At 40.5% G+C, this 27,582-nt stretch overlaps 1 protein-coding gene and 1 long non-coding RNA gene across 2 annotated transcripts; one reads left to right on the forward strand and one right to left on the reverse strand.

The window, feature by feature from the left end:
• The first annotated feature begins 577 nt into the window (after positions 1-577).
• Positions 578-27,248, forward strand: LOC130920921 (uncharacterized). The gene is made up of 3 exons (XR_009064248.1): positions 578-992; positions 22,730-22,794; positions 27,145-27,248. It is a non-coding gene; the product is annotated as an uncharacterized LOC130920921 (long non-coding RNA).
• LOC130920920 (type-2 ice-structuring protein-like) lies at positions 7,330-16,915 on the reverse strand. The gene is made up of 7 exons (XM_057844465.1): positions 16,822-16,915; positions 13,145-13,225; positions 11,053-11,152; positions 10,869-10,951; positions 10,671-10,787; positions 10,486-10,594; positions 7,330-7,712 (listed from the first exon to the last, which is right to left on the reverse strand). The coding sequence occupies exons 3-7, from the start codon at positions 11,105-11,107 to the stop codon at positions 7,645-7,647; spliced, it is 432 nt and encodes a 143-aa protein (XP_057700448.1). The 5' UTR covers positions 11,108-11,152; positions 13,145-13,225; positions 16,822-16,915; the 3' UTR covers positions 7,330-7,644.
• Positions 27,249-27,582: the final 334 nt, after the last annotated feature.

The raw sequence follows: 27,582 nt of genomic DNA on the forward strand, positions 1-27,582 counted from the left end.
ATCTGCAGATAACAAACCAGGTCAAACACTTTTTTGATCTGCTTATGAATAAAACGGTGGCAGAAAGTGGGAAGTCATGCAAGGTTTCCTTTAAAAGTATAATTTGGATATTAGGCAGGAATAGCCTAGGTTCACAAAGTCATTAGAAATGAACACCAGTACAACAACCTTGACTGAGGGTCAGTCAACTGCAAAGCAAACCCATAAGATAAATATGAATGGATTGTACCGTAATGTAATATTTGCTGACAGGAATCATCCGTCAAAATATTTTGCCGGTTATTACTGGAAGTTCTTAACTGATTGGTTTGCATTGCGAAGATGGTTCTGAATGGCAATGACATCTGTGATAAGCGTTCATTTTCAAGGACATTCGTCATGTCATCATTATAACATTCTTATTACAACGTTATGGTAATCATTCAAATAAAGCGTAAGCCAGAATGTTTCTAAGTTCCCTTAGAGATGAGTGTTTTATAATGTTTTTTTAATACGTTTTTTAAAAAAATATATATACCTGTCCTTCTCATCTGCTTAGACATTGAGAATGGAAATCTGAGTCTCCTTATAGACTTAAAGTGCCTGTGACACGAAAAAGCATGTTTATTTCATAATACACGCGGTATTTTATGCCCCTGAATGATATGGACCACTTGGATGTGTGTGGAAGCGATCGCTATATTTATTTAGTTTTTTGAATCCCGCGCCATGAAAATGAGTGACTTCCGGCTTCGGTCTTGCATTGAGGAGGAGGGCGCTGTGACGTGTACGGTAGAAGACGTTCTCTTCACTATACAGTGTACTGTTGTGTATGAGGACGAAGGATTCAGCTGATTTTGCGGATTAATACTTTTATTTTTTGCATCACGCCAGCCAAACGGCTGCAGAAAAATCATTCTGTATGCGGGAGAGGCGTATGCGCCTTTTTGGAGTTTCAAAAGGTTCCCATTCACCGTGGATATTTACTGTGGGACCATTGGACTTACAAGGAAGTGAGTAAACATCTTGTTTTGTATTATGTCAAATACGAATACAGTGATTACAAAGTAAACACTATAAAATTCCTTTAAATAAAGGACTACTTACGTTTGATCATTGATAGGCATGTAAAAAGCTATCCTCATGCTCATTAGCAGTTAGCAGTTAGCTGTTAGCGCGTTAGCTACACAACAACTCCAGCCACCCTCCTCCAGGGAACGAACTGTAAATTGCTCTCCGCCGGGCGGTTTGCCGATCCGCAAAGAAACTCGACAACCGGGTCGTCATGTCAAATAATCCAGGCTAGTTATGTGTGATTTTCCACTTCGAAGACTTTGAAACATCCCTCGGTTCGGGTTAGCATGTCGGCTAGCTGTCACTCCTTCTGGTCTGTTTACATTCTCCGAAGCCGGGGAAGAGAAATGACATATGTCCGATTTAGGTGTCATAAAATATCGTTCGGGAGGTGTGACAGTAAAGGTGAAGTCGACTGTTTTGACCATTATGGAGTAATTTTGCCATTTCGTCTTGAATAAATGGATTTTTATTATTTTATATTCCATTTAGCACAAGATTGTTATTTGTCATGACCATGCCATTTATTTAGCAATTGGGGAAAGTACTTGGGTAAAAAGAATATCCTGTAAAAATATTGAAGTAAAGAGACAGAAACAATGAAATTTTGCCGCTCTCTTCGTCGCGTTTTCCTCATTGTGAATAGTTCCCCCTCGACGGGCTGACTGGTCCTTCTCAAGCCATTTATATAGCTATTGGGGAAAAATAATTGGATAAAAAGAATATCCTGTAAAAATATTGGGAGTAGAGAGACTGAAACAATGACATTTTGCAGCTCTCTTCGTCGCATTTTCCTCGTTCTGAACAATTCCCCCTCAATGGGCTGAATAGTAAAACCGATGAGCCTAGTCTACCGCTGACGTCATCCACCTGTTGGGGACGCTAAAGCCCTATAATGGTAGGCGTGGCTAACCGGCAGATTAAAAGACTAATTTCTCGTCATCTGCGCTTTGCTAAATTGTTGTATATAGTCGAATCGTCTCAAAATATGATTCTAATTCACATAATAATGCCATTTAAGACTTTTTTTCTGGTGTCATATGCTCTTTAACTGTTTTAATGTGACACATGGGAGTTTGTTAAAGGATTGCTAAATCCAAGAAACAAAAATTGCTACACAAGTTTTGAGTTTGTAAAGTCAGTGGCATACATTAGCCGCTTTCGCACTGTAGAAACTATCCACAGTTCTTAGAACCTTTTGGGAGACGATGACGTCGTTTTGCGTGTTCGCACATGTAGGAACTAAGGACCAGGAACTCGAGTTCCGAAATCCATTTTAATTCCTACTCTGAGGAAGGGATTTTCAGTGGGGCCGTAGGAACTTGATTACTTAGATGTTTGGTGTTTCCATCCATCCATCCATCATCTTCCGCTTGCTCCGGGGTGGGGTCGCGGGGGCAGCAGCTTTAACAGGGAAGCCCAGACTTCCCTCTCCCCAGCCACTTCAAGCAGCTCCTCCGGCAGGATCCGAAGGCGTTCCCAGGCCAGTCGAGAGACAGTCTCTCCAGCGTGTCCTGGGTCGTCCCCGGGGCCTCCCGCTGGTGGGACACGCCCGGAACACCTCTCCGGGGAGGCATCCGAACCAGATGCCCAAGCCACCTCAGCTGGCTCCTCTCAACGCGGAGGAGTAGCGGCTCAACGCCGAGTTCCTCCCGGATGACCAAGCTTCTCACCCTATCTCTAAGGGAGAGCCCGGTCACCCTGCGAAGGAAACTCATCTTGGCCGCTTGTATCCGGGATCTTGTTCTTTCGGTCACGACCCACAGCTCGTGACCATAGGTGAGAGTAGGAACGTAGATCGACTGGTAAATTGAGAGCTTTGCCTTTTGGCTCAGCTCCTTCTTCACCACCACGGACCGGTGCAGCGTCTGCAGTAATGCGGACGCTGCACCGATCAGCTTGTCGATCTCCCGCTCCCTCCTAACCTCACTCGTGAACGAGACCCCAAGATACTTGAACTCCTCCACTTGGGGCAGGATCTCATCCCCGACCCGGAGAGGGCACTCCACCCTTTTCCAACTGAGGACCATGGTCTGGGATTTGGAGGTGCTGATCTTCATCCCAACTGCTTCACACTCAACCGCGATGAAGCCAACAGCACCACATCATCTGCAAAAATCAGAGATTCAATGCTGAGGTCACCAAACCGGACCCCCTCAACGCTTCGGCTGCGCCTAGAAATTCTGTCCATAAAAGTTATGAACAGAATCGGTGACGAAGGGCAGCCTTGGCGGAGTCCAACCCTCACGGGGAACGAATTCGACTTACTGCCCGCAATGCGGGCCAAACTCTGACACCGGTCGTGCAAGGACCGAACAGCCCGTACTAAGGGCCTCGGTACCCCGTACTCCTGGAGCACCCCCCACAGGACTCACCGAGGCACACGGTTGAACGCCTTCTCCAGATCCACAAAACACATGTAGACTGGTTGGGCGAACTCCCATGCTCCCTCGAGGATCCTGCAGACGGTGTAGAGCTGATCCACTGTTCCGTGGCCGGGACGAAAACCACACTACTCCTCCTGAATCCGAGATTTGACTTCCCGATGGACCCTCCTCTCCAGCACCCCTGAATAGACTTTACCGGGGAGGCTGAGGAGTGTGATCCCTCTATAATTGGAACACACCCTCCGGTCCCCCTTCTTAAAAAGGGGAACCACCACCCCGGTCTGCCAATCCAGAGGCACTGTCCCCGATGTCCACGCGATGTTGTAGAGGCGTGTCAGCCACGACAGCCCCACAATATCCAGAGCCTTTAGGACCTCCGGGCGGATCTCATCGACACCCGAGGCCTTGCCTCCGAGGAGCTTGAGCCGCTATATTAAAAAATAGAATTAAAAACTGCCCTGTACTAAAGCTGTTTGCTTTTCCAGTCTCCTCGTTAAATGCTGGATTTGCTCGCCAATGGAAACCATCCCCTTCAAACATACAAGAATTACAGCTGTCCTCAATGGTCTCCATTTCGTTGTTTTCCGTTAAGCTTAGTTTTCACGGTTTTATTTTGTCAGAGGTGGATGTGGCAAGTACAGTGGGGCAAATAAGTATTTAGTCAACCTCTAATTGTGCAAGTTCTCCCACTTGAAAGTATTAGAGAGGCCTGTAATTGTCAATATGGGTAAACCTCAACCATGAGAGACAGAATATGGAAAAAAAAACAACAGAAAATCACATTGTTTGATTTTTAAATAATTTATTTGCAAATCATGGTGGAAAATAAGTATTTGGTCTATACCAAAAGTTCATCTCATTACTTTGTTATGTACATTTTGTTGGCAATAACAGAGGTCAAACGTTTTCTGTAACTCTTCACAAGCTTTTCACACGCACTGTTGCTGGTATTTTGGCCCATTCCCCCATGCAGATCTCCTCTAGAGCAGTGATGTTTTGGGGCTGTCGTTGGGCAACACAGACTTTCAACTCCCTCCTCACCCCGTGGCGTCAAAATAACAAGAACGGTGAGCAAAAATCCCAGAACCACACGGGGGGACCTAGTGAATGACCTACAGAGAGCTGGGACCACAGTAACAAAGGCTAGTATCAGTAACACAATGCGCTGCCAGGGACTCAAATCCTGCAATGCCAGATGTGTCCCCCTGCTGAAGAAAGTACACGTCCAGGCCCGTCTGCGGTTTGCTAGAGAGCATTTGGATGATCCAGAAGAGGACTGGGAGAATGTGTTATGGTCAGATGAAACCAAAATAGAACTTTTTGGTAGAAACACAGGTTCTCTTGTTTGGAGGAAAAAGAATACTGAATTGCACCATACCCGCTGTGAAGCATGGGGGTGAAAACATCATGCTTTGGGGCTTGTTTTCTGCAAAGGGACCTGGACGACTGATCTGTGTAAAGGAAAGAATGAATGGGGCCTGGTATCGAGAGATTTTGAGTGAAAATCTCCTTCCATCAGCAAGGGCATTGAAGATGAGACGTGGCTGGGTCTTTAGCATGACAATGATCCAAAAATCACAGGAAGGAGTGGCTTCGTAAGAAGCATTTCAAGGTCCTGGAGTGCCCTAGCCAGTCTCCAGGTCTCAACCCCATAGAAAATCTGCAGAGGGAGTTGAAAGTCTGTGTTGCCCAACGACAGCCCCAAAACATCACTGCTCTAGAGGAGATCTGCATGGAGGAATGGGCCAAAATACCAGCAACAGTGTGTGTGAAAAGCTTGTGAAGAGTTACAGAAAACATTGAGATGAACTTTTGGTATTGACCAAATACTTATTTTCCACCATGATTTGCAAATAAATTCTTTAAAAATCAAACAATGTGATTTTGTTTTTTTTTTCCCCCCACATTCTGTCTCTCATGGTTGAGGTTTAACAATGTTGACAATTACAGGCCTCTCTAATATTTTTAAGTGGGAGAACTTGCACAATTAGTGGTTGACTAAATACTTATTTGCCCCACTGTAAATAATGAGTCACTGGCGCAGACTCCCACATTACAGCAGTTCATATCAGGCGCAGTACCCATGTGCGAACACGACTGCCTGGCGAAGGATAGTTCTTATAACTACTGGAGAGGCCAATAGTTATGGGTTATGTTCCCTCTATGCTGCGTGCGCACGCAATTGCGCACTGCTTGCACATACTCAGTGCACAAGAAAATCAATGCGGCGCACAAAATAAAATTTAACAGAAAAGTATTATAGTGTCATTAGGACAACTGTTGGTGCCACAGCAATGTGTCAGCGTGACACTCCTTATTGGTGCGTTCAATACAGCGACACAACACTCCCATTGGGGGCTTACTACACCAGGATTGCATATAGTTGTGACGTGCATGACCTGGGTGGATATGGAGAAAAATAAAGAGTGAATAGTGAGCTAGACTCCTGCGCTGATTTACTGAAGCAACATTCTGCTAATTTTTGCAATCACCACATTATTCATTAATAACTAATATTAGAACTGATATAATCTAGTTAATTAGAACAACAAAATAGTTTTCTGTACCATTTTGCAACATAACTCAATGACCAACAGGTGTCTAGCCAGTAATACAATACAGTTCACTTATTCTACGCAGCCAATCGTAGCATTGACAGTGTTGTGCGTATGTGCCCTACCCATTCACACCATGCAAGTTAGCCAGCTAACAACAGTGCAGTGGAGATGCAAATGCCAACCTTTTATCATGGCAAGAGGTAAGGGCAGCACTCATCATGCCAAAGTAAAAAAGAAATGTAATTCTTTTACGATGTAATGGCTGTTGAAGTACGTACTGTATATGCAAATGCAAATGTTGATGCATAAGCAGTGAGACTGAGTGAGGTTATTTTTTTTTTTTTTTGAACTTGTCCTGTATAGCTTCTTAGACACAGAAAATAGGAATCTTGAGTGTCCTTGTTGTCTGAATGGTTTCAATGTGGGAGTTTGATATACTCCCATTGTGGTTGTTGACTTTGTTTTATTTATTAACTCACCACAACTGGACCTTACCCAGGCCAAAGCCGGATTCTCACATAAAACATAGTACACATCTCATGAACGAGATTTTGGTCTTTTTCATTTTAAGTGGGCCAAATCAGTTATATTAAAAGTAAACTAATGAAAATTGCTGCCGTAATTTCATTCTTTTAATAAGCCATATTACTTGCGATGATCCAAAGTTTTGAACAGGCATAATACTGGTGTATGGCCACCGCGAATGCATCTGATGTTACTCACAGTGGTCCGTGATCAGACACATGAAAAATTAGAGGGAACATTGGTTATAGGAACTAAGTAATCAGGTCTGAAAACAGCTATTTCTTTATTTATTCTTAATTTATTCCAGCAATTTGTGCAACACATACACCTACTGTCCGCCACAGTTGACGCCAGCAACAAAATATTAAGAGAAAGTAAAATCTTTACCGCACTCTCTGTATAACTCTCACATCAGCCACGCGATACGTTCAGGTACAGCACGCAAAAAACGTCCGCGACTTTAGAACCCGATTTGTTACATTATTACAGGAATTATTATTGTAATAATAATATTCCGATTTTTATTTACAATTTATTTGTTTTGCTTTGTTTAATTGCTATTTTCAATAATACCAGCAGTATTTATTTAGGATTTAGTGTACGATTTCGGGCTGTGGAACGAATTAATGGAAATGTAATGTATTCTTATGGAAAATTCCTGCTCCTATTTCAACTTAAAAACAAGGTCCTAGAACGAATTAATTTTGTATGTAGAGGTACCACTGTACTCCCATTGTGGTCGTTAATTGTTTTATTTATTAGAAGAAAGCAGCCAACAGGAAGGGGTTATGGGTGGACAGAAAGGAAGGAGGCAGACAGAAGAGAAGAGCAAACAACAACAAGAAGAAATACATTATGACATGCCTATGCTACCTATGAACATAGTGATGCTATTGTTAGCTAATTATATTTAACCGTGGACTCTGATAACTGAGAAGAGGAGGGAAGGTGAGTCAAAAATCAACATTTCTCATCACTGCAGCCGTGCTAAGGAAATATCTCCCTCTATTTGTCCACAGACAGCCTTGATCAATCCCTTCCTTTGAAGATGACAGATTTTTTGTGGTGTTATTGCAACGTCATTGCAGACAAAAAATTCAGGTTGCCTCGACATACCTTTCCTAAAGAGGCCTTGCACAAACATATGGAAGTGTAGTGCTACAGGTTGCGTCATCCCAGCATTTGTTCTCTAGAAAACAAAATTAAACAGGCTCTTCACAGTCTGGTATATAACGTTCAGGATTTGTGACCTGGCACAAAGAAAAGAGTCACAATGACACATTGTCTCAGCTTTCCAAGAAATTGCAGCTTGAAGTGCAGTTGTCCATGTATCTTACAGTAGAGTTCTAAAATTAGGAGAAATTCGACTCTGGAAATGGCACTTACAGTGGGGCAAATAAGTATTTAGTCAACCACCAATTGTGCAAGTACTCCTACTTGAAAAGAGAGAGGCCTGTAATTGTCAACATGGGTAAACCTCAACCATGAGAGACAGAATATTGGAGGAAAAAAAGCAGAAAATCACATTGTTTGATTTTTAAAGAATTTATTTTCAAATTAGAGTGGAAAATAAGTATTTGGTCACCTACAAACAAGCAAGATTTCTGGCTGTCAAAGAGGTCTAACTTCTTCTAAGGAGGTCTAACGAGGCTCCACTCATTACCTGTATTAATGGCACCTGTTTTAACTCATTATCGGTATAAAAGACACCTGCCCACAACCTCAGTCAGTCACACTCCAAACTCTACTATGGCCAAGACCAAAGAGCTGTCGAAGGACACCAAAGACAAAATTGTAGACCTGCACCAGGCTGGGAGGACTGAATCTGCTATAGGTAAAACGCTTGGTGTAAAGAAATCAACTGTGGGAGCAATTATTAGAAAATGGAAGACATACAAGACCACTGATTGTCTCCCTCGATCTGGGGCTCCATGCAAGATCTCACCCCGTGCCGTCAAAATGATATCAAGAACGGTAAGCAAAAATCCGAGAACCACACGGTGGGACCTAGTGAATGACCTACAGAGAGCTGGGACCACAGTAACAAAGGCTACTATCAGTAACACAATGCGCTGCCAAGGACTCAAACCCTGCACTGCCAGACGTGTCCCCCTGCTGAAGAAAGTACACGTCCAGGCCCGTCTGCGGTTCGCTAGAGAGCATTTGGATGATCCAGAAGAGGACTGGGAGAATGTGTTATGGTCAGATGAAACCAAAATAGAACTTTTTGGTAGAAATACAGGTTCTCGTGTTTGTAAGAGAAAGAATACTGAATTACATCTGAAGAACACCATACCCACTGTGAAGCATGAGGGTGGAAACATCATGCTTTAGGGCTGTTTTTCTGCAAAGGGACCAGGACGACTGATCTGTGTAAAGGAAAGAATGAATGGGGCCATGTATCGAGAGATTTTGAGTGAAAATCTCCTTCCATCAGCAAGGGCATTGAAGATGAGACGTGGCTGGGTCTTTCAGCATGACAATGATCCCAAACACACAGCCAGGGCAACAAAGGAGTGGCTTCGTAAGAAGCATTTCAAGGTCCTGGAGTGGCCTAGCCAGCCTCCAGATCTCAACCCCATAGAAAATCTGTGGAAGGAGTTGAAAGTCCGCGTTGCCCACCGACAGCCCCAAAACATCACTGTTCTAGAGGAGATCTGCATGGAGGAATGGGCCAAAATACCAGCAACAGTATGTGAAAAGCTTGTGAAGAGTTACAGAAAACGCTTGGCCTCCGTTATTGCCAACAAAGGGTACATATGAAAGTATTGAGATGAATGAACTTTTGGTATTGACCAAATACTTATTTTCCACCATGATTTGCAAATAAATTCTTTAAAAATCAAACAATGTGATTTTCTGGCTTTTTTTCCCACATTCTGTCTCTCATGGTTGAGGTTTACCCATGTTGACAATTACATTCCTCTCTAATATTTTCAAGTGGGAGAACTTGCACAATTAGTGGTTGACTAAATACTTATTTGCCCCACTGCATATTGTTTTTGCCACTTTCCATTAGCAAGTACGTTTCAGTCATGAACTAATGACTAATGCATTTTATTACTCACTTTACTTTTGTACTTTACTTGATCTCACCAAAAACCAAAGTGTCTTGAGTGACAGAAGTTTTAAAATGGGTATCAAATTTCCCTGTGTGGGTATTACGAAAACAATAAGGAAATGAGCGATTGTTATGCTTTATTTTGAGATCATGTCTTCCATCTTGCTGGAGTACCTGTTACTACAAATTGTGATTTTTGAACACTTAACAAAAGAAATGATTAAGGGGTACTCTGGTTCTTAACCTTGCTAAAAGTACCGAACCCCACAAGTTTTACATGTGGATTTACTGAACCCTTCGGAATTAGATAATGAAGCAAAAATTTTTTTCTTTTCAAAACAGATATATCTAACCTAGCAAGCTAATAATTTAGCAAATTCCCTTTCAAAATTCTTCTCATTTTGACAGCATGTTTTATAAACAGGTCAAAATTTGAGACCACGCTGCCCATTAGTCTGTTGTATTCCCTCATACCAGGTGTGAGTCAACCTTCCACTGAGCAAACCAGTTCCGCCTCCCATCAGATCATGGACTAGCAGTTAAGAGAAATGGATTAAGCCTGTAAATTGGGAGCAAACAAGTCCAAAACCTGGTCTAAAGAGCCACTTTGACTGGATTTAATTAGGGTATGAAAATAAGGTTCTGAGTTTCTTACCCCTTATACTTACTCACCGAACCCCTGGGGTTCGATCGAACCAATGTTAAGAACCACCGGGATAGTCAATTAAGACAATTTCACAACGGGAAACATTTTTGCCTTTTGTCTTTGAAAATTTTCTGTGTGCCTTTCACTCATTTTGCTATGCCAGGCAAAAAAAAAAAAAGAATAGAAGCAAGATTTGAACCAGCAATGTTTTGCACACCATCCATCAAAGCTTTCTGTTGTAAATGTGTTATTTACCACCAGTGTTCATCTGTAAACAGCACTGCTTGAGATCATTGTCTGGTTTGAGTAGACACCAGATTCTATACATCATTGGGGTGCCATCAATCCAGAACCAGGCTCCAGTCTGGGAAAAGTGATAAAGTCATGACCATGTTGTTTTGACCACTATAAAAAGATAGTTAATTGAACTATGAATTTACCCTTTGGCAATCTGTGCCTCCAAGCCAGGTTGGTACCTGAGTCAACGTCTGAATGAAGGCATATTCTTCATCACTGTGTACTGACGCAAGGTTGCCTCCAAAACTCTGGCAACGGGCCTATAGTTGGAACAGCAAAGGGAACACAGCTATTATGCATGCCAGTCAGCAACTCGACAAACCGCATAAAAACATAATGACCTGAGCCTCGACCCAGGTCCAGGATGTTCCATCATAGTAGAAACATTGCTTGTTGTATTTAGTCCAGGCCGCAGGACAAACTGCTGCAAATGTATTAATGTGGTTGCCATGTGGATACGACATTATGTGCGGTCACAGGCCTCATTGATATTGATGTATTCACCACATGCAAACTGGTACTTACCCTGAGCTTTAGCCAGAGCCACAACAGCACAGAAAACGAAAGACACACTCAGCATTTTGGTGAAGAATTCAGATGTTGAAGACAATGGATGCAGAAAAATCTATTAAAATAGTGGGATTTAAAAGATCATGACCATTTGAATGTGAGGAGACAAAAAAAGTGAATGCAAAGCTGCAAATGAGAAATTGGTCTTGCTATGGTGTCCCTAGTACAACACCAGATTTGTGAACAACACCAACTCTTACTTACATTTAGTTAAACTTCAACAGCTAGACATTCATTAATTCATGGGCGTATCATATAATTAGCGCATTGGTTCTCAAACTTTTTGCCAGGTGTAGCACCTTAGAAATTAATAAGGCAGAAGCGTAACTTTGTGGGGGGACACCCTTTTCGAGGCCAGACCCTCTCTCCCCCAGTTTTTAACCATCCAAAACATATCTACCGTAAAAGGAAAAAGTAAGCGACAGGTACTAGGACCTAAGAGGCTGCTAGTTATGTAAGTGCATTGTTCTCTCTCAAGCAGGTGAGAGAGGCAGGGCTGTGTGCTACAGATGTGGTGTTGGTTTCGTTAGGGATGGTAGGGACATAACCAGTGTTGTTAATTAAAAAAAAAAAAAAGTAATTAATTACAGTTACAAATTACTTCTCCCAAAAAGTAATTGCGTTAGTAACTCAGTTACCTGAATGTAAGAGTAATTAGTTACTTGGCAAAGTAACTAGTGATAATTTTCATGGTTTTTTTTTTCTCAAAAAAAAAAAAAAAAACAGGTCACACAGTGTGAAGTTAAAAGGGTTTTGGGGACGATTGGCCCCAGCTCAATTCTTTACCCTCCACTTAACTAGACACAAGGGTATTGCGATAACTAGATAGTAACCTTTGCTATGTATGGAAGTCATTTAAAGTTGTGAATCAACTGTTAAAGTTGTTAAAATTGCTCCCGTTATTGCATTAGTTCCCTCCGACTTTCAACATGTGTAAGTTTTAAAACTGTTTCATCATTTAAAGATAGATTTAAGTCCAGATTTTGCCAATTTAGGAGAATTTTAGATTAAAAAATAAAAATACTTATGTTCGCTAGGAAGGATCTCTACATCAGAGCCTTCCTGAGAGGTCTACTGCTTTAAGATGGCGGCTGTTTACTAACGCATGTAGTCCTTAAAACATGTTGCCAATGCAGCCGTGTCTGTCATTTGCATCTAGTTCTACAATATGTGATATCTACCGTATCATGTGGGCGTAGTTTGTAGGCTATGGCTACAGTCAGGTATTATTGGAGCCACATAGCATCGCGTTTTCAACGGCGCCACTCCTGCTCTGCTCTCTCATCTCCGTGAGTCCGTCTCTCTCAGACTTTTTTTAGTCAACCAACTTAGTAACGCATAGTAACGCACACCTTTCCCGCCTCAGTAACAGTAACGGCGTTGCCAAGATGAGAAAAGTAATTAGTTAGATTACTCAATACTGAAAAAAATTGCCGTTATATTCTAACGCCGTTATTAACAACACTGGATTTAAAACTACCAACTTTTCAGGATGCTCAAAATGTCCCCACCAATTTTTAAGCCACTTTATTTGCATTATATAATGAGTTCAGTTATATGGCTAATTTAGATTGTCTTACTATATATTGTATGGATAAAATAGATCCTAGGTGAATTATTTTCATTATGTTCAGACTTACATTTTTCCCTTTTAACTTGCTGAATGTGCCGGCCCATTTTTCCCCCCTCAAACGCACGTTTAATTGGTTGATGACTTGAACCCCCCCCCCCCCCCCACATGAACGTATACGTACATTCACACAACCCCACTGATAGAAATACAACATGCCACCGGATATTAGATGTTTTTTTTTTGGCCAGCACAAGCCACTGTAAGTAATTTAAAAAGACGTCAATGTTTTGGAGGTGGGGGAAACACCACTAATTTTGTGACTAAAAGTCTGACCTGCATCAGAATTAGCCTAGCGTTAATCTGTGTGAATCTGCTAACTTGCAAAACGACTGCAGTCAGGCCAGCCTCTACAAGGAACAACAAATTAAATTTGATCATATTCAATATGATCATTGTTTGCATTATGTGCCTTACCGAAATGCAACGCGGTGGCTTCAGAGTGCAAGTCACAAGAATGGCTCCACTTCAGAAAGACACAGACATGAGAAAAAAAATCTGAAATGAAATCACACATAAGAATTTCATAAGTGCACTTTGATTCGAGTCCTGGGGTAGTCTAGAATGCCTCAGATGTAGATCGGTCCTTGAATATCTAATTTTTCATGAATTTTTTTTCCAAATCCTTTTATGGTTTTATGGTGGATATGGCATTAAAATGGTGGTATCAGCAAGTACTAACACATTGGGCGCTGATACAGTGCCTTGCAAAAGTATTCGGCCCCCTTGAATCTTGCAACCTTTCGCCACATTTCAGGCTTCAAACATAAAGATATGAAATTGAATTTTTTTGTCAAGAATCAATAACAAGTGGGACACAATCGTGAAGTGGAACAACATTTATTGGATCATTTAAACTTTTTTAACAAATAAAAAACTGAAAAGTGGGGCGTGCAATATTATTCGGCCCCTTTACTTTCAGTGCAGCAAACTCACTCCAGAAGTTCAGTGAGGATCTCTGAATGATCCAATGTTGTCCTAAATGACCGATGATGATAAATAGAATCCACCTGTGTGTACTCAAGTCTCTGTATAAATGCACCTGCTCTGTGATAGTCTTAGGGTTCTGTTTAAAGTGCAGAGAGCATTATGAAAACCAAGGAACACACCAGGCAGGTCCGAGATACTGTTGTGGAGAAGTTTAAAGCCGGATTTGGATACAAAAAGATTTCCCAAGCTTTAAACATCTCAAGGAGCACTGTGCAAGCCATCATATTGAAATGAAAGGAGCATCAGACCACTGCAAATCTACCAAGACCCGGCCGTCCTTCCAAACTTTCTTCTCAAACAAGGAGAAAACTGATCAGAGATCCAGCCAAGAGGCCCATGATCACTCTGGATGAACTGCAGAGATCTACAGCTGAGGTGGGAGAGTCTGTCCATAGGACAACAATCAGTCGTACACTGCACAAATCTGGCCTTTATGGAAGAGTGGCAAGAAGAAAGCCATTTCTCAAAGATATCCATAAAAAGTCTCGTTTAAAGTTTGCCACAAGCCACCTGGGAGACACACCAAACATGTGGAAGAAGGTGCTCTGGTCAGATGAAACAAAAATTGAACTTTTTGGCCACAATGCAAAACGATATGTTTGGCGTAAAAGCAACACAGCTCATCACCCTGAACACACCATCCCCACTGTCAAACATGGTGGTGGCAGCATCATGGTTTGGGCCTGCTTTTCTTCAGCAGGGACAGGGAAGATGGTTAAAAATGACGGGAAGATGGATGCAGCCAAATACAGGAACATTCTGGAAGAAAACCTGTTGGTATCTGCACAAGACCTGAGACTGGGACGGAGATTTATCTTCCAACAGGACAATGATCCAAAACATAAAGCCAACTCTACAATGGAATGGTTAAAAAATAAACGTATCCAGGTGTTAGAATGGCCAAGTCAAAGTCCAGACCTGAATCCAATTGAGAATCTGTGGAAAGAGCTGAAGACTGCTGTTCACAAACACTCTCCATCCAACCTCACTGAGCTGGAGCTGTTTTGCAAGGAAGAATGGGCAAGAATGTCAGTCTCTAGATGTGCAAAAATGATAGAAACATACCCCAAGCGACTTGCAGCTGTAATTGGAGCAAAAGGTGGCGCTACAAAGTATTAACGCAAGGGGGCCGAATAATATTGCACGCCCCACTTTTCAGTTTTTTATTTGTTAAAAAAGTTTAAATTATCCAATAAATTCTGTTCCACTTCACAATTGTGTCCCACTTGTTGTTGATTCTTGACAAAAAATTAAAATTTTATATCTTTATGTTTGAAGCCTGAAACGTGGCGAAAGGTTGCAAGGTTCAAGGGGGGCGAATACTTTTGCAAGGCACTGTACCATTTACTGGTATCAGTTGAATGCAGCCTTCATTCTCCTGACACTCACGACACTCTGTTTTGTGTGATGACACGTGATCACTTTGCATATCAAGCAGCTATCACTGTTGGCCTGGTCCAGATCAATGAGAACGGGCCAATAGCCGCTCTTAACCCTTGCCGGAGCAGCTTTTTCATATGGCGGAAAAACAAACCTGAAGAACAATTGTTTGCGGTCTTGAAATATTTCAGCATAGAAACGCCGTCGAGCACAATGGCTGCATGCAACATTTGTGGCCTGAAAGTTTCGAAAGGTAGAGTTAAATCGGCCAGTTTCAATTCCCCGAAGCTGATAAAACATTTAAGGACGAAACGTGAATGAACACAAAGAGTTTGAGGTTGCAACAGTAGGACTGCTATCCAGCGGAAGGGGGCTGGACCGGAGCAATAAACCGAAATAAATGCCGCAATAATTTGAAATCTGTTTCAAAACTTTTGTAGAAGCAAGCAAAGTAAGCTAAGCTTAGTGGCTAAGTTGCGTGTGTCAGAGAGATAGAGAGAGACGTGCGCTGCTTGCATTTGTGCGTTGCTATAAAGATGGTGTTGTTATTTTGCTGCTGGTGCAGAGAGAATGAGGCTGATAGAGACAGCATGCTGTGATCAATTATTAATTAAATTATTATTTTTCACCCATAACTGGTATGCAATAAAAAGTTGTACTGGATTCACTATGTATCATTTTTCTATTTCACAAAGGTAAGCAGCAGCCTGGCTTTTGCACGGTACCAGGGCCAAAAAATGGTATCAGTGCAACACTACTGGTAATAACTTTAAATAAAACTAATTATCTTAAACAAAATGATCCCTTCCAGAAAAAGAAGCAATTCCATAGTTGCAGTTATTATTGAAAGATACACGACATGTTTGGGAGACAGCTGCCACCGCTATAAAGTAGTTCCTTGCACCTGCAGCCCATATCTTTTTTTTTTTTTTTTTTTTCTTTGTGAAGCCAACCGAAAATCAACAGAACCAGGGGACAAGGTGAAAGTAAAGGTGAAAATTGTGGTTTATAAACAGTGTTTTCATGTACAGACATTCACAGTGAAGAAATAACATGACAAAGTAAAAGTGAACTGTACTAAACTACTGTAGCAAAAGGTGTAACTAAGCCAATGTAACCAATTTAGGGACAGTGGTTACTACAGTGGACAGCTATTCAAAAGTTGACACTTAAGACCTTCAACGTTTTCTAGGGCAACTGACTATTTTCGGTCGTTTAAAAAAGTATTTTAAAAACGATTAAATATTAGGGTAATAACAGCGAAATAAATATAATTAAAATGAATAAAAACAATTACACTCTTTTTTTTTTTTTTTTTTTAAATAGTATTTAACTCATTCCATGCCATTGACGGTGTTGGGATTCCAATTCATTTAAACTGGGAGGGCTGGCCTTGAATGCTCATCATTTCAGTTAGTGCCATTGACGGCCTTAGACATCCAATCCCTTTTGACCGAGAGGGGCGAATGAACGTTCACTGCGTAAGAGTATGTGACTTTTTTCACTAAAATGGCATAATTCTTTCGTCAAATGGGGTATTTTCAATAAGTAGTTGATGGCAATGACATTAGTTTCAAAACAAGATTAGGCAGTGATGACTGTTGAAGCAGCACGTCTCCCTTCAAATAGGGAATTTTCCCGTGCTACTTCCGGAGTTACTTGATCGTGAGGCTGAGATAACTGATCGAATGGAGGTGTTTAACCGAAGAGAGGATAACACTTACAGGTTGGTCTTTGTTCTTTTATAGTAGATATATCTGGAAATCAGCATGCAGTGTAAAAGCAGGACAGTGGTGAGATTAGCTGTTTGAAAGGGCGTATCACTTTTTGTACACTTAGACACACCCTTCATCCATGTCTCATAAATTTGGATTCTCTCTCTTTTTATTAACCTGTTCTTTTCAGCATAAGCGGAGAATGACTTTTGTGGGAGGGGGACAAAACATGTTGACGACCCCGAAACGCGTTGTCAGCAATAAAATCATCAAGATACAGTGGGGCAAAGAAGTATTTAGTCAACCACTAATTGTGAAAGTTCTCCCACTTGAAAATATTAGAGAGGCCTGTAATTGTCAACATGGCTAAACCTCAACCATGAGAGAGAGAATGTAGGAAAAAAACAGAAACTCACATAGTTTGATTTTTAAAGAATTTATTTGCAAATCATGGTGGAAAATAAGTATTTGGTCAATACCAAAAGTTCATCTCAATACTTTGTTATGTACCCTTTGTTGGCAATAACGGCGGCCAAACGTTTTCTGTAACTCTTCACAAGCTATTCACACACTGTTGCTGGTATTTTGGCCCATTCCTCCATGCAGATCTCCTCTAGAGCAGTGATGTTTCGGGGCTGTCGTTGTGCAACACGGACTTTCAACTCCTTCCACAGATTTTCTATGGGGTTAAGATCTGGAGACTGGCTAGGCCACTCCAGGACCTTGAAATGCTTCTTACGAAGCCACTCCTTTGTTGCCCTGGCTGTGTGTTTGGGATCACTGTCATGCTGAAAGACCCAGCCACGTCTCATCTTCAATGCCCTTGCTGATGGAAGGAGATTTTCACTCAAAATCTCTCGATACATGGCCCCATTCATTCTTTCCTTTACACAGATCAGTCGTCCTGGTCCCTTTGCAGAAAAACAGCCCCAAAGCATGTTTCCACCCCCATGTTTCACAGTGGGTATGGTGTTCTCTGGATGCAATTCAGTATTCTTTCTCCTCCAAACATGAGAACCTGTGTTTCTACCAAAAAGTTCTATTTTGGTTTAATCTGACTGTAACACATTCTCCCAGTCCTCTTCTGGATCATCCAAATGCTCTCTAGTTGACCGCAGACGGGCCTAGACGTGTACTTTCTTCAGCAGGGGGACACGTCTGGCAGTGAAGGATTTGAGTCCCTGGCGGCGCATTGTGTTACTGATAGCAGCCTTTGTTACTGTGGTCCCAGCTCTCTGTAGGTCATTCACTAGGTCCCCTCGTGTGGTTCTGGGATTTTTGCTCACCGTTCTTGTTATCATTTTGACGCCACGGGATGAGATCTTGCATGGAGCCCCAGATCGAGGGAGATTATCAGTGGTCTTATATGTCTTCCATTTTCTAATAATTGCTCCCACAGTTGATTTCTTTACACCAAGTGTTTTACCTATTGCAGATTCAGTCTTCCCAGCCTGGTGCAGGTCTACAATTTTGTCTCTGTTGTCCTTCGACAGCTCTTTGGTCTTGGCCATAGTGGAGTTTGGAGTGTGACTGACTGAGGTTTTGGACAGGTGTCTTTAATACCGATAATGAGTTAAAACAGGTGCTATTAATACATCAGATTCAATTCATTAGACCTCGTTAGACCTCGTAAGAAGTTAGACCTCTTTGACAGCCAGAAATCTTGCTTGTTTGTAGGTGAACAAGTACTTATTTTCCACTCTAATTTGGAATTCTTTAAAAATCAAACAATGTGATTTTCTGTTTTTTTTTTTTCTTTCCAAATTCTGTCTCTCATGGTTGAGGTTTACCCATGTTGACAATTACAGGCCTCTCTAATCTTTTCAAGTAAGAGAACTTGGTTGGTGGTTGACTAAATACTTCTTTGCCCCACTGTATATGCTCAGTTAGTAGCTTAGCCCATGCTTGTAAACACAGGGACCCCAGTTATGTGTGTGTGGTTGTGCGTGCATGTGTGAGCGCGCACGTTTTCCTGCGGAGAAGTAGACTTTGCTTTGCGTTCTGCTGAGATATGCAATTTAATGCCAAGTTTTACCAGTCACTCACACCCTTGAATATGGTACCCCGGTTGTGGCTCTGTTTTACAACAAGCGTCGTTAGTGGGCGGGCAGGCAGGTTGTGTGGACCCAAATGCAGGGAAACAAAAAAGGCAGCGAGGCAGGTGGCAGTGAACTCAAAAAAACGTTTTAATAATAACTAACAAAATCACAAAGTACAAACAAAAGGACTATGGATCAAAAGGCAATGTTCCAACAAAACTTACTTAAACAGAGGGACAGGTACACGAGGGCTTGGACGGGACTTGACTTCAACGTTGACATAGACACTGACATTGACAATGACGCAACAAGGACTGAAAAGAAACTGGGAGCTTATATACACACGCAGACAAAGGGTAACGAGACAATGAGGAACAGATGGGTGACACAGGTGGACGCAGATTGTAGGTTACACAAGGAGCGGTACACCAGGTGAAATCAATGGCAATTACAAGGACACACTAAGAGGGAATCAACACTAAACCTAACATGGACAAACTGAATCCCCGCTCACCATTTATGGAGGTGCTAGCCCACATCTTCAATCCTTGGTTCTTGCTCAGTAGTCATTGTCATTTTTGAAAGCTTAGGTTAGAAAAAAACTATGTATATTCATCTTGTTTCTTCTGTCCTCAGGTGGTTTTGGTTAAGCAAAGCAAAGGACCGTCTCTAAGGTGCTAGTCACATGATCTGTTCGAAAATTAGTTTTGGCCCATCATACAAATATTTTTTTTAGGGCTGTCAAATGATTGTAATTTTTAATCGAGTTAATCACAGCTTAAAAATTAATTAATCGTAATTAATCGCAATTATTATCTATAAAATATGCCATTTTTTTCTGTAAATTATTGTTGGAATGTAAAGATAAGACACAAGACGGATATATACAATCAACATACTGTACATAAGTACTGTATTTGTTTATTATAACGATAAATCAACAAGATGGCATTAACATTATTAGGATTCTGTTAAAGCGATCCATGGATAGAAAGACTTGTATTTCCTAAAAGATAAATGTTAGTACAAGTTATAGAAATTTTATATTAAAACCCCTCTTAATGTTTTCGTTTTAATAAAATTTGTAAAATTTTCAATCAAAAAATAAACTAGTAGCTGGCCATTGTTGATGTCAATAATTACACAATGCTCATAAAATCAGTCACACCCAAGCGCCAGCAGATGGCGACAAAACACCAAAAAAACACAAGTAGCAAGTGGAAATGACACTGTGCAGTCATTTTAATCTGTTTGAGCGGGGCATGTGCGTTAAATGCGTCAAATATTTTAACGTGATTAATTTAAAAAATTAATTACCGCCCGTTAACGTGATAATTTTGACAGCCCTAATTTCATTTTTGTTGTTTGTTTTCTAGACAACATTTTTCCGGCAAAGTCTCAATTTTAAATTCATTTATTGAAAAGTCAATTATATGCTATGACAATTTCGCCCACCTTAATCTTTGCGTATGCTTTTCAGCTGCTTAGACACTGAGAATGGGAATCTGAGTTTCTTTATTGGCTGAACACTTTAAAATAAATAAATAGGTTTTGGCAGGAAAATTGTCTCAGGGAGCTTGGTTACAAGCTTGTACTCAAACATAATTAATGTCCCACACTAATTAAATGATTGAACCATGTCAAAAAGGTATCGAAAAACGAATTGTAAAGACTCACACGTATCCTCGATTATTGAAATTGTGTAAAAAAATAATAATAATAAAAATAATTTTGTAGCAGTTTGCCTTTGTATGGTTGAAACTGATGATGGACTTACATGGGAAGGATTCCAGCAGCGGCCATTTGGAAAACAGTAGTCAAGACTTGTTGATTTTAATGTACAACGAGTTAGAACACCAAACTGAAGTTGCTGCAGTGTTGTTTTGACAGCCTTTTTAATTTTCGTCTTAGTCTTTTGGGCGAAAATACTTATTAGTCTTAGTTATACGCGGCGATTGAGAGGAGGCAGACGGGTCATTTTAGGAGCCTGTGGCGACCCATCAGGTTGCTGAGAAATCATTGCGATACCTCATCTCATTCTCCTCAAACATCAGGTGAACCAGTACAGATTATTCATGTTTTATTAAGCTCTCATACAGCAATAACAGTCAGGCAGAATCTACATCTTTGAAATCCCCTAACGAGGCCTTGAAGGTAAAAGTACAGGCTCGCTAAGCATTCTTTGAGGGATCGCTCCCCTCGGCGACCGTTGACTGTTTTTAGACCCAGTCAAAACTTTGAAGAGATCATGGTGACCGATGAGATTGCTAAGAGATCGTTGAGATACCTTGGCGACTGTTGGGCTCTCATTGAAAGACCAGTGACACTATATCTTTGCTTAGTGGGTGCTCAAGAAAGAAAAAAAGAAAAATGGTTTGAAAACAGACAGGCACGAGATTGCATTTTTCAATGCTTCAATTGTTTTAATCATGCTCAACATAGTAAATAGTTTAATCGAGGGCTTTTAAGCTTTTTAATCGAGTTAATCACAGCTTAAAAATTAAATAATCGTAATTAATCGCAATTCAAACCATCTATAAAATATGCCATATTTTTCTGTAAATTATTGTTGGAATGGAAAGATAAGACACAAGATGGATATATACATCCAACATACTGTACATAAGTACTGTATTTGTTTATTATAACGATAAATCAACAAGATGGCATTAACATTATTAACGTTCTGTTAAAGCGATCCATGGATAGAAAGACTTGTAGTTCTTAAAGGATAAATGTTAGTACAAGTTATAGAATTTTTATATTAAAACCCCTCTTAATGTTTTCATTTTATTAAAGTTTGTAAAATTTTCAATCAAAAAAATAAACTAGTAGCTCGCCATTGTTGATGTCAATAATAATTATGGTGCTAAAACCCATAAAATCAGTCGCACCCAAGCGCCAGCAGAGGGCGGCAAAACACCCAAAAAACAAGTAACAAGTGGAAAGGACACTTTGCTGTCATTTTAATCTGTTTGAGCGGGCCATGTGCGTTAAATGCGTCTAATATTTTAACGTGATCAATTAAAAAAATTAATTAACGCCTGTTAACGCGATAATTTTGACAGCCCTAGTTTAATCCATTTCATCTCATTCACTTCAAACATCAGGTAATCAGCTGAGATTATTCATGTTTTTTTATTAAATTGTCATACAGCCAGGTTTGAAATCCACTAACGACTCCTTGCACACACATACGGAAGGGTAGAAGTACAGGGTACATCGTCCCAGCGTTTGTTCACTGTGGACAGAAAACGAAAATCATTTTTACTTCAAAGCATCACAATTAAGAACAGTTTTACTGAAGACAGAAGGAGTCACATAAAGAATAATGCAATAGATGAAATAATGAAAAAATTAAACAGTAACTAATCAAAACTTTCAATCATCCTTCAGTGAGGCTTACCACCAGTATTTATCTGTAGACAACACTGGGAGAGTTCATTATCTGGTTTGAGTGGACACCAGAATCTCGCCAACATTTGCGTACCATCCATCCAGAACCAGGCTCCAGCCTGTAAAACCAACGATAAATTATTTCCACACACTTTCACTTCAATATATACTGCACATATTATAAAAATCTAGTGTCTTATGATTTATTACAGCTTGGCAATCTGTTCCTCCAACCCACGCAGGTGCATTGTTAGTCAGTGTTTGAATGAAGGTGTTTTCGTCATCACTGCGTATGGATGCAAGGTTCCCTCCCAACTGCTGGCAATTCGCCTACAGTAATTACAACCAGAAAAACAGTTTAGACACATCCAATGCATCACCTTCAATCAGCTTGACAAAGGGATCAAATAATGACCTCAGCATCAACCCAGGTCTTGATATTATTATCAAAGAAGTAACAACAGTCTTTGTGTTCCGTCCAGCCGGGCGGACAAGGTGTTGCCGCGAAGAGAGTGCTGTTAACGTCTGGCCAAACAGAAAAGAGTGGGTGAGTGCAACGCTTCTGTTGATTACATGATGACCACACGTGAGCCGACAATCACCCAGAGCTGTAGCCAGTGCCACAATGGCACAAAAAAAACTAAAGATACGGGCAGCATTTTGGTGAAGAATTCAAATGAAGATAATGGACTGTGAAAAACCTGTTGAAATAGAAACGTAAATTTTAAAAAAGTATCATTGTAGTCATCTGAATGAGGGATATTTCAAATAGGACGTGAATGCAAACCTGCAGATGTGAACAAGACCTGCTCTTATATAGACCCTACCCACCGACGTCACAAAATCACGTGCTCGCTGTATGGTTCCGCCCCCTTGTCCGTCATTTTGTGTCTGTATTATCAATGGTCTCAATTGATCGAGCAATTTATAATGCATTTCATGGAAGACCCGGTGCTTTCGGATGCCGTAAACTCACTTGATGCGTTGCACAAAAGGCGTTATGTGGAAAAGCTTCAGTTTATCCATTCGCCAGATCCATATTTGATGCCTAAATCGTTGTTTTTCGACCCGCTGTCTCCGCCGTATTTGCCTGACATCTGCTAGCTACCCTGATATGTACAACTATCTTGTCACACAAAATCAGCCTATTCTCACGAAAGTTTGAAAAACTTTAAGAGCTTGGAGGCTTATAAATACTTCGTTGCTGGTTGGGTGAAACAGGTCCTCGTCCACGAAAATTCGGCAGGAATCTATCTTGTGCTTGGAAAGGTGAGTTACGAAATTTTCAATTCAAAATCTTTTGTTATTGCTAACATCCACTGTCAAGTCTAATGTATTTCATGTCGTTTGTCAATGGAGTTAGGGCTTTTAATGTTTATATGGTTTAGCGATAGCACTCTTACTACATACATACGTGTATGTTGTCGGCGATTAGCCTAGCAATGATCTTAATTGTGGTTGTCAGCCCAAAACCCTCTAAATATATATTAAATGCATCTTACCAGATATAAAATGACTACTACATAATCTGTGGTAATCGTTTGGAGCCCAGTTTGCTCGTCGAATTGCAGCAGCCCATCTTGCTCTCTTCTCTCCGGGTCTCTCGGAATCCGGTAGAACTTCAAGTCTCTCCGTCTTCTCCGTCTATCTTCTCTGTTATTGCAACCGACCGCCACACACGCCTTCACCATTTTGATTATTAATGTTAACAAGCAGAAAAACACGTCGTAAATAGGAGGAATGTACGTAGCCGTAACAGGTAAACATGATGTGTTGACGGACAATTGGGCGGCACCAGTCAGGAGGAAGGAGTTGTGACGTCACGTGGGTAGGGTCTATACTGTCAAAAATTCGTCTAGTTTGATTCAACAAGTCAAACGGTATCACTCGCTGCTGCTTTGTATTTGTACAACAATGTTTACTTTTTTCACAATATAAATAATCATTGAGATACATTATGGTGATAAGCTTGGACTGTTGAAAAATGAAAAAGATTTGAAAGACAAGAACACAGAACAGTAGGTTCAAATGACAGTATTGTTGAAATATTTGACCAAAAAGACAGAGCAGAAATAAATATAAATTCTACCACCATGCAATATTTACCGACAGGAATCTTCTGTCAAAAACATTTTGTCAGTTCTTACTGTAATATCTTAGCTGATTCATTTACATTGCAAATAATTTGTTTACTGTATAAATTTTGTTATTTCATGTTTCATTAATTACCAAACTCAACCCATTAAACATACATTTATATCAAGGTAAACGCCAATCGTTTATCTAAAGTGCAAAAATGCCAAATCTTTAGAAATCAGGAACAGTAAAAATAACCTTGACTGAATGTCAGTCAACCAGAGCAAACTGCCAGACTATTGTGATGCCAAGGTCAATGGTGAATGCCAGTCTGCCGCTGGGCAATATTTTCTGACAGGAATCACCCTTCAAACATTTTTTTTGTCAGTTGTTAATAGAAAATCTCATCAGACTTTGATTTGCATGATTTAACAGTTGTTTGTATGTGCACGTCTAAGCGATTTGATCAAGGAAGGATTTATTGATTAGTGCCCCTCTGTCTCTCCTTCACTTTGATCATGCCATATACAGGGGCCTCATTAGGTTTTAAGAACAGGGGTAGGCTTAGCCCCCAGGAGATGCACAGGATGTAAGTGAACATAGCGTACAAGCACAAAACTTCACAAACAGCTCACAAAGACTGATGAACTTTTCATTAATATTATTGTTGTTGTTGTTGTTTCAGTCATTTTTGAACAGTCGAACAACGGGGGGAAAATGGCTACAATTGCAAGTTACTTGGTAGATGGAAGCATCAAAGAATGCCGTCTGTTTTTAAGGGTGGCAAATTGGTCCATCACTCTGTTGTCACTCAGATGTCCAATCACGTCATTTTTAAAGTATCGGACTCGGCAAAAAAATATCAGACATGCCTTTTATTAATATATATATTTTTTTTAATTAAATCGTTTTCTAATTGTATTTAACGTTACAGACATTATATGTTACACTCATCCAGAGTCTTTAGTTTAGGCTTAAGGTAGGGTTATCAAATTTATCCCGTTAACGGCGGTAATTTTTTTTTTTAATTTATCATGTTAAAATATTTAATGCAATTAACGCATGTGCTGCACGGCCCACTCACGCATTGTCGCGTTCAATCTGTAATGGCACTGTTTTACCTATATATAGAGCTAAAAGGCAGCCTAAAATGAGTAGAGTGAATTTTGGCAGCCTTTGGAGCCTTTTTTTAATTGGCTAAAGCATTACAATCCCTCTCCCTAAGATTAGAAATATCATGGGAAGCAATGTGGGGAAGAAAGGTAGTAATTGATCTTTTCCTTAACATCCTATTTTATTTCCCAACGCAGAGAAGATATATCAATTGGTACCACTACGCACAGTCATGGTTCCACTTCCCATCATGCATTTGGGCAGAACAGTTAAATGGCTACAGTATCATTTACTGAAAGCTCAACAAATACACTAGATGGCAATATTTAGTCACAATATACAAAGTCACATTTATCCTTTAAGAATTACAAGTCTTTCTATCCGTGGATCCCTCTCACAGAAAGAATGTTAATAATGTAAATGCCATCTTGAGGATTTATTGTCATAATACAGTACTTATGTACTGTATGTTGAATGTATATATTCGTCCGAGTTTTATTCATTTTTTTTCTTAATGCATTGCCAAAATGTATTATATGATCGGAAAAGTTTATCGGGAATGATTGGAATTGAATCGGGAGCAGAAAAAAGCAATCGGCTCGGGAGCAAAAAAAACATGATCGGAACAACCCTACTAGATATAATCATTTTCTTGGCTTTCTCCACCCCTACTCACCTTTTCAGTAGAGGTCTCTCCTCTCATACCCTCTTTGCCCCACGTTTCTGACTTCTAAAGGTCAATGAAGGTGGTGGAGTGATTATTATTAGTGTATTATTATGATAATGATGATAATTATATGTGAATGTGCCCAGCTCCTTTCCTTGTCTATGTGTAAAGTGAGAAACACAGCTAATGCTCCAGAAGGAAGTCACCCTAAAGATAGTGGTAAAGAGAGTGCACACTTAATTCTACTTGCACTTTAATTCATCAAATGGCGCGAATAAATCAGCAGACATTAGAGAAACATTATTTTGGCAAATACTCCTAACACAGGTTCTTGATGGTAAAGCCTATGTAGATTTTCCAATTTTAAAAGTTAATTGTCAGTGTTACTTCCCAGTCTAGGGGTAACCAGGGCACAACACGCACTGGTGGCCCTCAACCCCCCCAGAAAGAAGCAGAATCAGTTCCAGTCAGTGCAATCATGGCGGGAGCAAGCAAATATGCAGCAAGAGTGCTTGTTGAAGGTGTCACTTTAGGACAGAACTAAATAGAGAGGGGGGGAAATGTCAACATTCAAGGACATTTACTGTAATAGGTCTTCTGGTATGCCAGGCAAAGATCCTGATATAGAAGTTCAATGTCCCATTTGTACATTGGATGACAAATATTAGAGCAATGCACAGACAAGGCTACACACACACCAGATAAGCACTCAGATCTCAAAAACTATCTCTTCCAGACCCATTATTGGATATTTGATTTAAAAAAAAAAAAAAAAAAAAAAAAAATTTTAAAGAGAGAAGCAATATCACAATTTTGGTCAAATTGTATGGTCTCCTCCGATAATCTCAACGTGAAACACTACACACACACACAAACTCAGTTATTTGCATCTCTATGGCATTGAAAGAAAAAACTACAGTGATTACAGAAACATGTTAAATACAATCATTCTATAATTTAATGAAAACCAATCGGGGAAAATAATAAAATGCTTTTCAATTTCAGGTCAGCAGAATTGTTTAAACATTTTGTTTTCCATAGCAACACCCTAGCAAAGAGGGACGCCCCTCGCTGCTACGTAATGACGTCATTTCCCGAAGACATTGCCAGCACTCCAATACGAAAGTATTGACAAGTTTCCGAGGTACTTCCACTTTACTTCTGCATTTCTGCTCCCGACTTACATTTTAGAATTTCTCCATTCAAAACAACAGTGGAGCTGGAGAAAAATTACTCATCAAAATCCCTCAAAAAAGGCAATTTGGAAATACCGCATCCATCTGCCATCATCACCACATGGGAGGACAACATGCTCATAAAGGCAGATGTGGAACTAAGCTAAGCCCGTGCCACCTCAAAGACCGGGTGTTTATGTAGCCATGTTGCCGCTGGCAGTGGCGGTCTTGGCAATTTTGGGGCCAAAGGCGAACATATCCAGGGGCCCTCTTCATGGGTCAGGCGTTAAAAACGTGAGAAGGG

The sequence above is a fragment of the Corythoichthys intestinalis genome, chromosome 8, assembly GCF_030265065.1.
Source record: "Corythoichthys intestinalis isolate RoL2023-P3 chromosome 8, ASM3026506v1, whole genome shotgun sequence".
Lineage (NCBI taxonomy): Eukaryota > Metazoa > Chordata > Actinopteri > Syngnathiformes > Syngnathidae > Corythoichthys > Corythoichthys intestinalis.